This window comes from Xylocopa sonorina, chromosome 2, assembly GCF_050948175.1.
Source record: "Xylocopa sonorina isolate GNS202 chromosome 2, iyXylSono1_principal, whole genome shotgun sequence".
Classification (NCBI taxonomy): Eukaryota; Metazoa; Arthropoda; class Insecta; order Hymenoptera; family Apidae; genus Xylocopa; species Xylocopa sonorina.
Window position 1 is genome coordinate 6,292,570 of NC_135194.1, and position 17,813 is coordinate 6,310,382.

Sequence of the window (17,813 nt, forward strand, 5' to 3'; positions counted from 1 at the left end):
GGTTATTGTCGACTACGGTTGTTATTCAAGGGTAAACTCGGTATCTGAGAGTGATCTTTGGCTTGAGGGCGGCATCTTAGTTTTCGTGTTTGTCCAATAGCGTAATTCAGCTGTTCCATCCGCGTGTTTCAACTCTCACAACGACTTAGTTAAGAGGTGTAGCTTTTCCGGATTTTTCGAACCGTAGACAGAATCATTTGAAACATAGAAGCGTTAGCACTATAGAACACCAGAAACTTAGCATCACTGGAAACACAGAATAGTTAGAATTGTTTAGAAATATAAAATCGTATAGATACTAGAATTGTATTGGAGCTAGAATAAAAATATCTTGAAACCAAATACTTATTTTTTAATATTTTTTCTTTAATCGTCTAAACAATAAATAAACATTTTATCGTTTGATAAATATTTTATTGGAAAAAGACAACTTTTATTACCAAACCATCTTTTTTCTTTCACATACAGTTAACGGGTTACAGAATGAAACAAAAAGATATAAAAAATACGTAACAATATATATTTATATATAAACTACCAATTTCTTTTTTAATAGAAAGGGAGATATTTCGGTTGTGCATGGATTGAAAGAGAGCTATTTAACATAACGAATAAATATTTGCGATATGCATTTTAAGTGCAATAAACTCGATCCTTTTTTGAACCGAATTATCACTAATGATGAAAATTGGGTCATCTACAGTGATATCATTCGAAAACGATTATGGTTCAAGCGTCATGAACCAGCACAAACCACATCGAAAATTGAATTGCATCAAAAAAAGATCGTACTGTCAGTTGGCTACAACTACAAAGCTGCTATGTATTTTGAGATGCTTCCAAGGTATCAAACGATCAATTCAGATAAATCTTTTGCAATTTGTGAGAAATTATTGGAGCTTCGTTAAGAAGTAATGTCGTATTTCTCCGTACAACCCTCACCTGGCGCCATTTAATTTTGCTCTCGTTATTTATTTCGAAGTTTGTAAAACTCTTTGAATCGTAATAATACTTTCACTAATGATGATGATCTGAAATGGCGTTGGGTTTAGTTTTTAGGGACCAGAAGTCCTATGAGCGCGGAATCATGGCCATTAGAAATCACACCAGAAAGATGGCAAAAGATCATTGAATAAAATATATGAAAATATATGATTAATTGAAGTTTATTCTTTGTATATAAAAAATTAGTTCTATGTCACACTACAATACTTTCTTGCCAACACAATATATAATTTTTCATGGTCATCCCCCATTACATAATCGATCTTATAAGTTCAGTTCAGTCTATTAACAGTCTAGTATGATAGAAGTTTACTTTTTGTTTAACTTTAAGCTCTACCGGTAAGCCAAAGCATTTCTTTCTATTTAATGAAAATTTGCCCTTTCTTGGCTCGTATAGGTTATTTTTATGTATTTTCAATTGTCAGTTCACATGCATATCTAGGTATTTTGTTACTTGCTTAAAAAAATGATAACAAATAATCGCTACTGACGGAACAATATCTATTAAGGCGAACGTGATGTGTATGCATTTGTCAACGTTCATCCTCATTTTTCATACCATTAGTCAGTATGTGATGTTTAAAAAATGGTTCTGCAGTACAAAGACTGCTATATTAGTTTCTTAACCGTTTCAGTCCCGAGAGTCATCGGAAAAACATGGTTGAAGAACGGTGAACAGCGCGGTAGTGCTGTTTTTAATTGATTGTGGAGATACCTAGGCGGTGCGATAGAATTTGTCTTAATTTATGTTTCCCAGTGCTAGGTAACGATTGTGTTTCTTTTTACATCTTTCCATAAATGCTTATCATCGCTAATAATCGTGTGCTTTGAAATATAATAATTAAACGATACAGCGGAACAAGTAAGTTGGTTAATTTTTGTAATTAATTTAATACATATACCCCAAAAGATACAATTAATCGAGAAAGAAAAATTATGAACATAATCACAAATTCAAGTAATCTTGTTAGTGACGAAGGTGACGACTACATATTTTGAGTACTTCAAGCAGTGATAGTGATTCATCGCATCAGTTTTCAGTGAACCATTTACGAATTGTCGAAGAACAATATGATTCCCTCGAGCATAGCGAAGAATGTGGATTGCCATGTAACTTATCTGGCGAGAGTAAACCCACCGAATACTTTGAACTGTTCTTTGATTGGGCACTATAATCACTAATAGTTGAAGAAACTAATAAATGCGTTGAATACTCAAGGCTTTTATCTAGAGAAGTAGATTCATCTAGAACAGATAATTGGACACCAGTTACTGCGTTAGAGATGAAGAAATAATTTATTATTGGATCAAAAGTTTACGTAACATACCGTGGTTCCGAAAAATGTTCCTGAGAAATAGATTTGAACAAATTTTAAGATATTTTCACTTCAATGATAACTCTGTGTTTTCGCCTGGTCGCGAGAAATACGATCCCTATTATACACACTAACAGAATCTCCAAATTACACTATACATCACATAAAGAATTATCAATTAACGAATTATTACTTGGAACGCTGTGTCATTCTAGCCATAACCCAATACTGTGCGACTGAACTGTGCGATTCAGTTTTAAAATATTGTTTGACGTTCTATTGCTACAAAAGTTATTAGCAAAGCTAACAGCTTCTAGTGAAAGATAATGAAATTATCTATATGAGTTAATCAATAATTAGGTTTTAAAATGTTATGCGTAGAATATTCTTATTTTAATATCTCAGTTAAAAAGAACTATCTAACGATTTATTAAATCTTGCAATTGCCTTTAATTAATAAATATCCTACATTAGTAACAGAAAATAGTTTGGCCTCGGATATGATGTGTGGTTTTATTAAAGGAAAGTAATTGTTTGAATAGGGGACATCACATTTTGATTTAGCTGAATACTTATATTCTACGGTACCTATTTAACTAAAACTATTCGAAGAAAGAAGAACTGTATTCCCGATTAGTTGAAAACAATGAAGTATTGGTCTGCGCGTATCGCGAAAAGACGAGTATAAAAATATCCTTTACTACTAATTTCAACGGAAGTAGAAGATCAAAATGTGACAATAACATGTTACAATGCCTTGATGGGTGGTGTCGATGAATTGGCTAAAATGCTGTACACCTATCTCGATGAACGAAGAACAGTTAAATATTGGAAAAAGGTGACCTTTAACATAATCAGCCGTATGGTTTTAAAACGCATATATAATTTACAAGGAAAAAGTTAACAGTAAAGCACTGAATCGATTAGATTTTATTTCGAATATTATTTTTGAAATTGAATGTGAGCGGATGGAGGAACGTTCAGTTTAGTAAAGTTGCCTCAACGTAACTTGCGACAATGCGTAATCTCCGGCACCAAAAATAACGTAAAAAGATCTCATTTAATTTGTGTGCAATGTAAAAAAGGAGTTCATCCAAACATATTGGATATTTTGATATACACCGATATTATAAATTATAAGTTTTACTTTCATTTAAATTGTTTGTTCGTAAGACTAAAAATAATTTTCATTTGTAATTCGCTGCTTTATAAAATACATTTATATTATTATATATGTATGCTAAAAGTTTATAAATATATTAAGTTTTGTTCAATAAATATTACTGAGAAGAGAACAACGAAATACGAAATGTTTTCATTCTATTATTTACATTAAAAGAAACAAGTGTGTGATGTATGTGCATCAGTAAAATTGAACGGGCTACTTCGACAATCAGTGATTGCATCGTCAATTGTCAAAAAATTGTTTTACGTTACAATCACAAATTTTTAACAAATAAAGTAACATACGGAAAAGTTGAAAAAGTAAAACCTGATTGAAAGTGCAGCACATATTTTACATACTTATCTAAAGAGATTCTACGATGCAAAAATTTTTACGATACAAATGGTATTTTAGAGATTGATTAAGAACATTATTAAGAGTACTACTATATACAGGGTGGGACAGTAACTATTTACTACCAAAACCGTAAGTATTATCGCCTTTCTCTGCTTTCTATGACCTTCAATGGCTTTATGTTACAGGTCGTTGAACTCGTTTTAAGATGTTCTATCGTAATACGGAAGCAAAAACTTACTGATCCATTTAAAAAAAAATGAAGGTGACCTTCAAATGTCCGACATACTTCCATTTACAAAAAAACTATTTTCGCCAATGGATGGCCCCCTTCGTACTGTGCAATTTTATATCAGCAAAAATTTCTATGCAACTTATAGTTTCGAAGATATTCGAGGTGCTAATAGTTACTGCCCCACCCAGTATAATAAATGTACAAATGAAAAAAATTATTGATCCTAAAATGTTTCTAGCTGGAATAATGTAATGTAATCGCTATAGTTGGGCATAAGAAATACATATTATTTGTAAATAGCATGCGATCCAAAATTTTGTAAGCAGTGAATAACTACGATGCCCTATGAATGAATCTAAATCCTTCATGAAAGTTTCTAGACGTAGCAATAAGATAAAAATTGTTATTCAGTCAGCTAGCTGTCTGTCATTACGTTACAATGAAACTTCACAAGGAATAACATTGAATTTCCCTTACAGTATTACAAATGTTTTTGGTTTTTGGTACAAATATTGTACTTAAGTAAGCTTCTACGGGAGAAGATGTTTAAGCTTACCTAATTGTGTTCGTTTCTTACACCTGACCGAGCTCGCACGTTATTGAACAATTGCTTTTAATGTAGATTAAAGTTTATCATGAATGATGTAATTTGATACCATTCGCGTCTATAAAGGAAGGAATTCAACTGTCTGACATCGATTCTAATGAAGTTTTGTAACATTATAGTATACAGAATACAGGTCTCTAATGGCACATATGAAATATTATTTAGCTTTAGTTATTTGTCAGTTTTAAAGGTATGAGTAATTTAACTTCAGTACTCTTTTCTACATCTGTTATCAGTATTATCGGACGTTATACAAACTGCACTAACAAAATTAGGAAGAGAAGTAGAAGAAAAGTAGGAGGAGAATTATTATAGAACTAAAACCCAATTTTTTACCTTTTAATAGTGCATTTAATAGTTTCCAAAGTAGATAAAAAAAGCTTTTACTATCATGTATGGAACATTGCCTGTATAAACTATGCACCGCATACGATGATACTCCAAAGAGAAATTTAATTAAGTTAAACTTCTGATTTACAAACCATGCAACATCTTAGTTCGTAATTACAGTTTGTATTTAATATATGACTATATTCAAGGTATATCAGTAAAGGTATCAAAATATTAAATAATTACGTTTAATATTTCATGTGTATCATCGGAAACCTGCGTAGGTGTGTTATCATCTTACAAAAGCTTGTTAAAATCAGGATCGGACAATTGATATCGTTTCCTTGTTGGTAGCAATGTTGTTACAGCGATTCAGCACTGCGTGTCATTCTAGAACGACGGAGGCGTACCATATATTAAATATTTCATTAATATTTATTAGCTGAGATAATATTGAATTTTTTGCAGATTTAAAGCAGCTGTTCATTTAAAGTAGAGATAATATTTAATTTTTGTTATTATAATTATAACAATTTAATTTAATAATATATACTATTATTATTATTATATATAAGGAATATGTATAATTGTTGGATTATTTCAACGTATTCAGAAGGACATGTAGACTTGCATCATCATTTTTTTTAAGAGAGAGTATTATTCTCGTAGCGTTTAGACATCCTTCTAAACTTAAGTAATAAAGACTTCTTGTTTCAATAGAATAACACATCGAGGTTTTATTTCACGAACGTATGCGTTAGATTGTATTATACGTCGCTATATATTTTACTTTTTGCTGTATGAATTTAATTATGCTTTTTCTCACAACAAATATTTGTATTTTAGGGGGACTTGGAATCAGACACTTGCAGACTCTTCTACTTTTCTTCGGAATGGTGATTGGATATTGTCTTCGAGTGAGCATGTCGGAAGCTGTTGTCGCAATGTCGAAAAGTAATCAAACAGCTAATTCCCAAGTTGAGGTATAAATTAAACATAAATATCAATATACATGAATATAATAATACAGTAATAAGAAGAGTGCAAATTTTCAACTTGAAAATCTCCTACCGTTAACGTAAATTCCTTTGTTCTGTACCAATATATTACTAACGAGTTTGTTATTAGCGTATTTATACTAGTACAAATAGTGTAAAAAGAATAATTAGAGAATGAGTATCGACACAAACTATTTTATAATTGGATTTGAAAGGTAAAATTAGTTCTTCTATTTAAAATATTAATAGATTTTATTGCGCCTTCCTGCCTTGTGATTAAACTATTAATTAATTGAATTAAAATTGAATTAAAAATTAAAAAGACTAAAATAATCATAAATATTATGTTACAAATTAATTGTCGACTTTTGTAATCAATACAATTTATATATTTTCAAATAGAATTACATATACGTATAGCGTTTTAATAAGAAGTAACATAGAACAAATTTTATTTTAAATAATTTAAAGTGGTGATATGTTTGTAACATGTAGGTATAACAAAGTCTTTTTTATCATAAAAAAATGTTACTTTAGGATAATCGCAATTATTGAACTTTATAAAAAAGAAACAAATATGTACGTAGATATTTTATTTAATATATAATTTAATTATAATATATAATTTAATTCATATAATTTAATTTTTTATTTAATATAAATAAAAGTAATTTTTAGGGACATCCTAATACAAACAGAGCCGAAAGTAACATTAAAATTGTTCGATTTGTGCATACATACATTAAACGGAAACAAACATAAATATATCCCCCTTTTATCAAGAAACAACAAAAATTAAAAACAAAAATCTAACTTTACAGAGTATGATTTCATATTTTCAATCATCATAACATAAAAACAAATATCATCTTGTGTTCTCCAGTTTCGATATCGCTATCGTATGTGGGAAAGTCCTGATAAAAGAATTCAATCGATCATTTTAGATGTTCGACTTTCAAAACATGCGAATATATTTAAAGTACTAATTTCTTGTATTACATTTAAGAGAACAAACAAATTATTATAACCAGTAGCCATAAATGTATAGCTACATTTTTATAAGAAATGTTGATTTTCTTCTTAGGAATTTTCAAGTCTATAATCGAAAGAGACATTTTAATTTTTACAAAAAGTAATGACTTTGCTAAAATATTAGAATCGATATTTTCAATACGCATGATTGAATTTTTCAAGAAAGTAAAATTCGTAGAATTCAATTTTTTTTATATAGATTATGTAAATGTAAACAAACCATTATGATTGTGTAAAGTATAATTTATGTCTAAATTACATTTAATGTCAAAAAATAATTTACCCCTTTTTATGTCATGTTACACATTCATTGTGACCAACATTGTTTGGATTATCTTCAACGAATCCTTATCATTTTAAGGTCTGGAAATAATATATTATTAAGCCTTTATATCATTAAAAATGGTAATTTCGTTGATATTATATAGTGGTATTTTGACTTTTGTTAATAATTTTGGATTGCGTTCAAAATGTCTTGGATTACGTCAAAAATGTTGGCTACAAGGGATTGGTTATTCATTGGTTACATTTTTTTGGAAAAATATATAATTAATCGATGACATGGTATTACTGAAAAGCATTTTGTTGAAGTTAATTTTTAGGAATACTATCAAGATTAAAATGACATAGGTCTTTAACATTTTTGAGAATTTATGATACCCATATTACTCTCTTAATAGTTTTGTTAGAAATAGAATTTATTAAATGACCAAATGAAACCAGTATGAAACCTAAACATTTTTTTTTTTTTCTTTGATCATTGAAGATCATTGAACCTAATTCTCAAAGACTTACTAACTCTTTCTCTAATAGTAACACCTATAAACTCCTGTTTTGTATTTTAATGAGGTTGATATTAAAGTATTCATACTGTTTTCATTAAAAGAGTGCAACCTATAGATTTTTGTGTCTTCACATCATAGACAGCTCATTCTTATGGCACTTGTCCTGATTATCGATCTATCTTACCTAATTTTAACCTCACTTATATTTTTATATTTACTTAGATTCTCGTGTTCTTTTTATCTCCAGAGGGGATGTTTGTGATTTAGATTTGAGACAAGTCAGAATTCAAACTAAACGTGTATCGTATGCTGTGAATCGTCTTTGAAAGATTTCAGGATGAAGAGTGAAAATTCGAGACTTTCCTAAAAATTTTGTAACGTCTAGTCAGCTTATTAATGCACATAACAGAATCAATTGAAACCCTTCTTTTTACATTTCTTCAAAATGTGCTTTATCGTTATATTGCAGAACAATAGAAACACGATCACACGATATTCGTATTATATAATGTAATCATTCCCTGTGATGACGTCAGTTATATGACCTTTATAAGTTATGAAAGCTGTTGAGAGAATAGAATGGAAGGCGAAGAGAGAGAGATATGAATTCTTTATTACGTATATAATAGTGTAACATACAATATACGTGTGTATAGTGGAACTTGAAGAAAACCTAATGTCCTAAAAATAATACACGAATAGCTTATTGTCAAAATGAAAATTAAGTAGTATATAATGTAGAACTTAGCTTTTTAAAACTACGTTTATACATTATAATAAATCGTATACCTAATTAGATTGTGGCCGAATGTTCTTCCAAGTGAAATTGTCCGTTAAAGTATATGAAATTTAGGAGGCGGCAAAAAAGAGCATTATAATTATACAAACATAATTAATACATTAAATGTTATTATTAATACAATTGTCTTCGCTGCAGTATAATAGTTATCGCTGTCTAGAGTATCGAATGACTGACTACGTAACAGCAATATCGGTTTCGGTGTCTATAGGATGTCCTAATTAAATACACCTACAAGTTGTATTGAAATTAATTATAAATTAAATATTATTTGAAAAATTCATTTACATATTGGTAATAAAGTAAAATGTATATTTTTGAAAATATAAACTGTGCCTTAATAAATGAAATATAATCAATTTTATGTGAGAAATTCCACAGACACTGGACTTGTAATGTCTGTATAGCCAATGTTCCATGTATAGTACTAAAAGTTTTATGAATTATTATGCGTTGATGCACTTGAAAAATGCAATTACGCTTTTTATCTTAAACGAAATTCTAGAGTTTTAACTACATAGACTATAGTTGTTGTAGTTTCTTCATCTTTACAAAAGGCACTAAGGTAACTATACTTAAGTTTATTAGTACAAAAGTAATTACAGTTAAAGTTATTAGCAAGCTAATAATTAAACACGTTTCCAGCATGATGTTCCCATATCTTCTTCTAACTCCTAAACTAATAGGTTTACGATGTAAATACTATAATAATTTATTATAGTAATTAAAAAAATTGCATGGACTAATCCATTCAAAGCTATATGGTTTGATTCAAACAAAGGTTTAGTTGCACTTGTTCAGGAGGTGCATTGATGTTAGAAAATGCATAATTAGCAAAACTTCTGAATACGAGTATGTTCTGATTCAGATAAAATTTTCGAGGTAAAATTCTTTTACAAAGGAACAACGTTTAGAAATATTTTTTAACCCTTCTTCAGTTTTGTTATTTATAGTGCTATCAACATGCAAGGATTGTTATTTATATTAAATCTTGTGTAAAGGCAAAAAGGATTATCTAAATATAGAAAATAAGAAATCTAATAATTAACAAAGTTGGATCTCCTTTGGTTCTTTTTGTTACTCACCGCCACAAGTGTCTATATAAATTATGAATAAAAACCAAAAAAAGATAAGCATACATTGAAGAAATACACAGTCAAGCGAATTCATTCAAATAATAACCATATGAGTTACTGGAATAGTATAATCAATTTAAAATTTGTAACATCGAAAATAATCAAAACTTTCTTTTGTTTTGCCATCAGTTATCTTGTTCAACTTTACGTATTACTTCTCATTTAAAATTAATTATATTCCTCTAACTCATTCGATTACTCTTTAACGACCGCTTAATAGACTACCAATCATCATATCAACTTATCGCAGATTTATTGTTGCATTTTTTAAAGTCTTACAGTATTTACAGTTGTTGTGTTACTATAAATAACGCAAAAACGTTAATAGTAGTCGTTATTTGAATAATTACAAAGAATAATAATAGTTTCGTCGTTATAGTGTTAAAAGAAATTGCGAATTAGTACAAGACCAAATTAATTCGCACTGCGTTGAATCTAACTCAAAAGTATTTTAAGTACATATGTCAGGTCGATTCTTCTTGAGTTATGTTAAAACTGAAAACCATCTCATTCTCAGAAAACCAGCATATTATCAACAAAACTACGAAAACAGACCTCAATAATTTCAATCGTAAAGTATAATAAAAATATTCTAGCTACAGAGAGACTCCCTTAAGTTGTATTGCATAGAAACCGGGTTTTAGGAAGACTGTAAACACCCTGTTATTTTACGTAGAGTACCGCGTTATAACACAATTTGCTGTACAGTAATTATGATTAAAAGATTGATAGAAGTACGAGTCTGTGTTAATACCTTAAGACGTTCTTTTTTAAGCCTTATTGATTAGTCTCACCGACTACCGGGCATTTGTCGTTGGGCTTTATAGATCCTACTGCATTATAAAGTGATACACGTATAGTTGTTATCTTGAAAACTGTTTGTTTACGACATGCACTTTCTTCGAATTTTTTCCTCCTCTTATCGAGTAGAAGGATAAGCGTACTTTAGTATTATTAGGCATTAACAAAAATTTTTGCAAAAAATTCATGTTTTCACACATATTTCTTTTAAAAGATTTAATTACATAAACTAATCCATGGATTTTGTCAATGACGAAATGTTATACGAAATCAAATCACATTTAAAAACATACATTATCTAAATTAACTTACCAATACAATATTCATTAACTAATTTAAGTCATATTTTCATTATGCATTAATCTACTTCCTGTTTCGTTTATAATGATAAAATGGTTTCACGACTTTACATTAACATTTCGATATATGTAGTAAGAAGAACGGTAATAGAATGTAGTTTATAAATGCTAATAATAATTCAATGATATTGTGTAGATGAAGAATTATGATCGAGAGAGGTAGAGAAAAGGAAATGGAAGCATATTAAACATAAATATATACTTTCTTTCTTCATTTCCTAAACGATAACATTCGTTATTAGGATTCAAAAGAAATAAACTTCAAAGTATATGACGATAGTTTGTTGCTATTTCAAATATTGATAATATGAATTAAATGTATGTGTTCACCACCAATCAATGTTTTAGTAATCAAAGTTCTAGTAACCAAAGTTTTAATGCATTAACAATATTAAGATCTTTATTATTTTATTGTGCCCTAGTAAAAAAAATACTTCTACATATATGCAGTACTTTAAGAATGATTATACATATACACATTATATATATATTTGAAAAAATTCTAAGAAACGAAAAGTCACAGTTTGTTTGTTACTTATAAATTAACATAGATAGTGGATAAATAAGTTCGCTCCTGTTGGCGTTACTGATTTTACAAAAAACGAAAACGCAGCAAAAGAACTATAGGTATGTACGTACCAACTAACAATTATATTAGTCGTATGCAAACATTTATATTATTATTAGATATTTTTGCTCTTTTTTACATGCTTCCTGTTCGCACAGTGAAAGTTTAATAAATACAACATTTAATTATAATTTTTCATATATAAAATCTCCGAGTATACATAGCTGAATGCACTTCAGAGATTTAGCTACATAAGGTTTCGTCATAGATTCTATAGTCTAATACACTATTAGCATTATTTCATGTCCTTGAAAACAAAATTTCAAATAAAATATTAAGCTGGTTTTAATTTTTGGCTTAGTAGTTTTTAAACTTTCTTCAAGAAGAAAGAATTGATCTGCTTTCTCATAAGCAAACTTTTTCTAATAGTTTAATTTGTAGTTCATCGCTTTAGGACAGATAATATTTGTAAAAATTATAATACTTTTCAAATTGTACAATATTCCGTGCTTTAGTACAAGTAATGAGAAATGACTTGACAACTACATAATAAAACATTTAATTAAAGAGTACTGAAATTACCAACAAAAAATATGGAAAAACTTGATCATTTGGAGGTGTTACAGAATTTTTTACTGAACTATTCTTCAGAAATTTGTCGGAATTATTACCAAAATAGATTTTACGTATTGCATACGAGGATAATATTTACCTAATGACACAATTGAAATTTATAGGTATTACTATTATTTAAAATAGCAATTACCAATCGCTATGAAACCCACTTCGAAGTCCATTTATCAATTTATTAATTTTTCTTGGGTCGTGATACTAATGGAATCATAAAAATCCAATTAAACTAGATACTTTTTTGGAAAATTTCTAATGTCTTTCAATTACGGTATCACTTATATCCCATTAATCTGTAATAATTTCTATTGTGTTATTCCACCATTTGCGATCGAAGAATGAGAACAATAAATGGACACGGTTTAAAAGTATGACAAAGATTAGGTTAGGTTAGTTAGATAAAATAATCTATAATCACTACAGTTGAGATAATCGTTTGAAAGAGTTACGTGAATTTTAAATAGCATGTTTATACGTAAAATTAGTTGTTATAGTACGAAATGTAATATAAAAAGTTGGATATTCCATCTAAAAATATCTACGCCTCTAAGTTTTTACTTGTGCAGAAACTATCGATGTGTAGTATTACGTATTCCTTGATACTCAACAACTTTTGTACGTAACATTTCTCTCTGTTATTTATTTGAAATAACGATAATGTTCTATTTAATTTCATTTATTTTTTAATCGCGCCTTCTCATATAATGTAGTTATACATAATTAAAGTTGTATGGCATGCTAATTTGGACGAAACTGGATCGATTACGAACAGCAATTGCAAAAAAGCACAATCATCACTTCTGTACGGAAAAGAAGTTATTTTCCATTATGATAACGCTCGGCTCGATGACGCCACAAAAATTATTGCAGTTTCAATGGAATGTTTTATTTTATTTTAGCGTTTTATCGATATCAAAGGTCATTAGTGAGGCAAAACAACTGTTCTCTTATGTTCTATTTGCAGTTTATAATGTTTAAGAAATTATAAAAGTTTCGTTATGCTCTCCTCTGAATTTAATAAATTGATTGCTTTCTCGCAGACTCATAGTTTATACACCTCGACACTTAATTTGGTTAAATGATAGCTGGCTTGTTACATTAAATATGAATTGGGAATTCTTTCCTATTGAGTAAACAACAGGAAATTAGGATCGAATGTCTTATTTTAATTTTGATACATGAGCTTTGTAATTTTTGCTTAATTGAAATTGGAAATCTTTGCTATTCAATGGACTTTCTCTTGAGTTCGATACTGTAAAAGGTGTTTATTAATCAATTCTTAAAAGTCTTTTTTGTTAATATTTAGACATTTTCTCGTATCACCTAACAATATTGTATAATTGTAAAAAGTAAGGAAGAAACCTAAGTATTTACATACAATGGTCTTCGTATGAATTTCGTTATATATATCGAATAATATTCTCTATTGTGCACTATGTCCTTGTGTTATTACGTGACAATTATTAAACCATTGTTGCTCAACGAATAAGATTAAAAAGAATCACTCCAATGCCCATTTATGAAAGACGGGAAAATAGTTTCAAGTTTCCATTTATACTATTAATATGAGTATTTCATCTAATTGAAAGTAATCGTTGCACACACTGTTAGCAAAATACAATTTTTCTTTTTACATAAAACGAGTTCCTTTCTGTTTTTAACTATTTTATATTCATGATATTAATAGTTAAAAAATACTTGAGGAAAAAGAGTTTATTTCATATGAAAACAATATTATTATATTGTGCTAACAGCCTGTTAATAATGTTAATTAAATGACGTTATGAGTTTCGTTATATCACATATAGTACATATCCTTGATGATTTAAGGAACATTAGTATCGCTCCTATCCAAAGAACTGATGTAGATTATGTCCAACTAACGTTTATTACACGATGTAAATTATTATTATTAAACAGTTTTTATCGATCTATTTTATTATACAAATAATTTAATATCCTTTTATATCTTTGAGAGCGGTGTAATCGAAAGGAGTAAAAGATACGTACTCAACATAAGTCTTAAATTAAACACCTATGATGTGTTTGGAATTTATAGAATAATATATAATATGCGAGTAGAAAGTTTTATACTTAACAGAAGATTATGCAACTATACATTTGCATCGATTATGCATTCGATATATGATATAATCTAACTATATTCATATATATATATGTATCTATCACTAAACATCACTAAACATATATATATATGTATCTATCGAACGTAACTGGATTAATTTTATCCTTCGAAAATAGACAAAATTTTTTAGGACAACTATATACACGTTTCTTAGTTACCATAACACATTATTTTCAGAGAGAAATTAATATATAGCATTAAATGTAATACTATACATTACATTTGAAGTGTTTACAATTAGTAGATTTATACAACTTTGTAAAACATTCACTTGTACTATAAACATAAAAATAACTATCTTCAAAATCAGGTGGTAGATTAATCTTTCTTTACCATATAGATTTGCGTTTATTTTACTCCCCGCAATGAACAGTTATACGAGTTATCTTACTGTTGCAATTAGGTGTACAATTGGACGTCAGAAACATCAACGATCCTGAGTTCGTTTTTTATCGGATACACAGTTATGCAAATACCAAGCGGTTACATAGCAGGAATTTGGAGTGCTCAGAAATTACTCAGTTGTGGGATACTACTTTGCGGAATCTTGAACATCTTGACGCCAACTGCTGCTCGTTACGGGGACTACATAGCTGTCTGTGTTTGTAGGGCAGGCATGGGTCTCTGTCAGAGTTGTCTTTTACCGTGCACACATACCCTCCTGTCAAAGTGGGCGCCACCGTCTGAACGAGCACGACTTGGTGAGAATTGCTATCGATATTCTTCGATTGTTCCACTTTAACGAATGAATAAGTACGTAAATCTATATCAAAATTAGCATTATGTAATAGTACGGAGTATTATTTACTTTGATCCACATTAGAGAGAATTATTACGTACAATTACAAACAAGAAGTGTCTCTGAGAAAGGAATCTAATATGAGCGCATTAAAAGTTTATAAATTGATATTGAACAAAAGTGCGAACAAATCATGAAGAAGTCATTAGTTTAAAATTTCTTGAAAAACTAGAGACATATGTTAATTTATTTAAAAGTAAACCAAGAATGTTTTAAAAGAAAAAGAAGAATCCACAAGATATTAAAAATGATTTTTGTATACATTTATAATATAATTCTGTATGTAGGCCAAACAATTTAAAAATCGTGTGCTGTCAATTTGTCAAACTTATTACCGGTTACTTCGTTTTGCACTTAAGTAATACGATGTTTTCATTTAATTACTAGCAATAATAAGTTGCACTGCACACTAATATTATTGGCAAAATAAAAATAAATAAATACAATTCGTATAAATTACGAAATGTAATATTATAACTTATATAGTGTTCTGATCAGAAAGTTCATGGGTATTATTCATAAGTCACAGTGGAAAAGATATAAAAATCTAAAATCTTGAGAGGCAAAATATTCTACCTTTAGTAATGTCCTTACCTATATGAAACGTGACAGTTATCTACAATATATAATAGTATGTTGCAACTATTTATAATTACTATGTCGATTGTTTCATGTATCTACATAACCTCATTACACTTATTTGGTATTCCAGCATGAAATTATTCACTTCATCATTGATAATTACGATGTAATTAAATTTGTTTATCAACTATTATTTTCTCAATTTTACATATGCTTGACATCAAAAACGAATTTTCGTATATCCTTTATAACAATTATTATAATTTTCTACCAGCGATAATATTATGTATTACATTTTAAGTATTTGCAATTACTATAGTTATACAACTTCGTAAAACATTGATTTGCACTATGAACAGTAAAAAAAATATTTATATTTACTAAATTAACTTAAAACAACGCCTATTTACATATATTTAAGTAAATAATTAAAATAAAGTTTTATATTATTTATTTCAGGTACATTTGCTTATGCCGGCGCACAATTTGGTACCGTGATTTCTTTTCCAATTTCTGGGGTATTAGGAGCATCAGCTATTGGATGGCCATCTATTTTTTATGTATTTGGTGCATTATCTGTAATCTGGAGCATTTTGTTCTTCGTTTTGGGTTCAGACTGTCCTTCTAAAGATCCAAGGATATCAGAACAAGAAAAACGATTCATAGAAAATAGTTTGAAGAGCGACGAAGAGAAGGATCAAGAAGAAAAAGGAGCCGTAAGAGTTATTTTTTTATTTCATATTTTTTTATAACTATATTGTAGCATTTTATTGTTTTTCTGCGTTTAGGTTTTCAATTTATGCGTTATAAATTTCTTCAATGGAATTTATTTTATTATGCAAAGAACTTTCAGTGTTTCTCTTAGAAAAATGATAAATTTAATGTCAAAACGACCTCTTGTTTCTGTTTCTTTTACGCGAGGTTTTACTTTCATATTTTTTGACATACCATTTGAATGATACAAAATATATTGTCCAACATTACTGCATATATAAAATATTGCACTTATTGAACTGACTGGAAAAAAGTCACTTAATCCTGCAATTTTCAGAAATTGGCTTTTGGAAGTGGTATATTAACTCTCAAGATTATAATATAAAGAAAACCCCAAAATTACGAGTTATTTAATTTATTATATTTTAAAATTTAATTGCAAAATAATTATTAATTATAAGATACAAAAGTAACATAAAAATTTACAATAACGGAAATGGTAATCTTCATTATCTTCATCACATCAATTATTATTATTGAAATTCATCAGAGAAAGAAAAAAGGAAAATGGGCATTTGTGTTGATACTATTTTGTTAAGAGTGAACAGGTCTAATATAATAAAGTCAATTTATAAATAAATTTTTATTCTTAATACTTGTAAATTTAAAGAAAATAATGGGATTTTATAATCATTCATTAGATTTTAATTTGAAAAGAATTAAATGTTTCTGTTTAATATAAGTAATATCTAATATAATATACAATTTGGCAAAAAATGTGGATCAGCTTGTTTTCGTTGGTGGCTCATCTAATTTCGAATGTCAGGTTGACTTCCTATTTAAAAATCAGTAAAATACCTTGAAGCGCGGTGCTTCCGTTTGCTGTAGAAATGAAAGAGAAAAGATGGAAGGAAAAGGGAGAAGGAAGAACGTTTCGTCATGGGCCTACTATAGTGCGGCTACTTAGTAAACCCAGCCTTAGACGCAAGGATGTTTGAGATAGGTCAAGAAGTGGTTATTGTATATTGAAACGGATAGGAAACCGTGTGCCTTCGGGAAACTGTGTTCCCCTAGTGGTTCCTCTAGTGGCGAGTGTCGGAGGGTCACTACAACCTAATTATATGTCCATATACATGCTTGATATGCAGAGCATCTGCCACTATCCGCTATGCATAATACGATACTTACTGTTACATGTATTTCTTCGAAGGACGTCACTAGCATATTTGACATACATAAAACATTGTTCCGAAAAAATGTTCATATGTGTATTTTCTACGTGTGAGTTATCATTATTATGTATACATATGTGTACATATACTGTTATATTAGATGCGTTGTTCATACTGGTGTTAAACAGGTTTGACGACATTGTCTACGAGCGTACAAGTAATGTAATCATTTTCATACCCAATAAACAATATAACTTTTAACGAAATGAACATATTATTA

General features: G+C 29.0%; 1 protein-coding gene across 1 annotated transcript in view; it reads left to right on the forward strand.

The window, feature by feature from the left end:
- The window catches only part of LOC143432727 (putative inorganic phosphate cotransporter), a 33,827-nt gene that overhangs the window by 11,220 nt on the left and 4,794 nt on the right, over nucleotides 1-17,813 (forward strand). Inside the window, exons 2-4 of the mRNA XM_076909587.1 lie at nucleotides 5,859-5,995; nucleotides 14,670-14,967; nucleotides 16,107-16,363. Coding sequence (XP_076765702.1) covers nucleotides 5,859-5,995; nucleotides 14,670-14,967; nucleotides 16,107-16,363 — 692 coding nt within the window. The remainder of the gene's footprint in view (nucleotides 1-5,858; nucleotides 5,996-14,669; nucleotides 14,968-16,106; nucleotides 16,364-17,813) is intronic.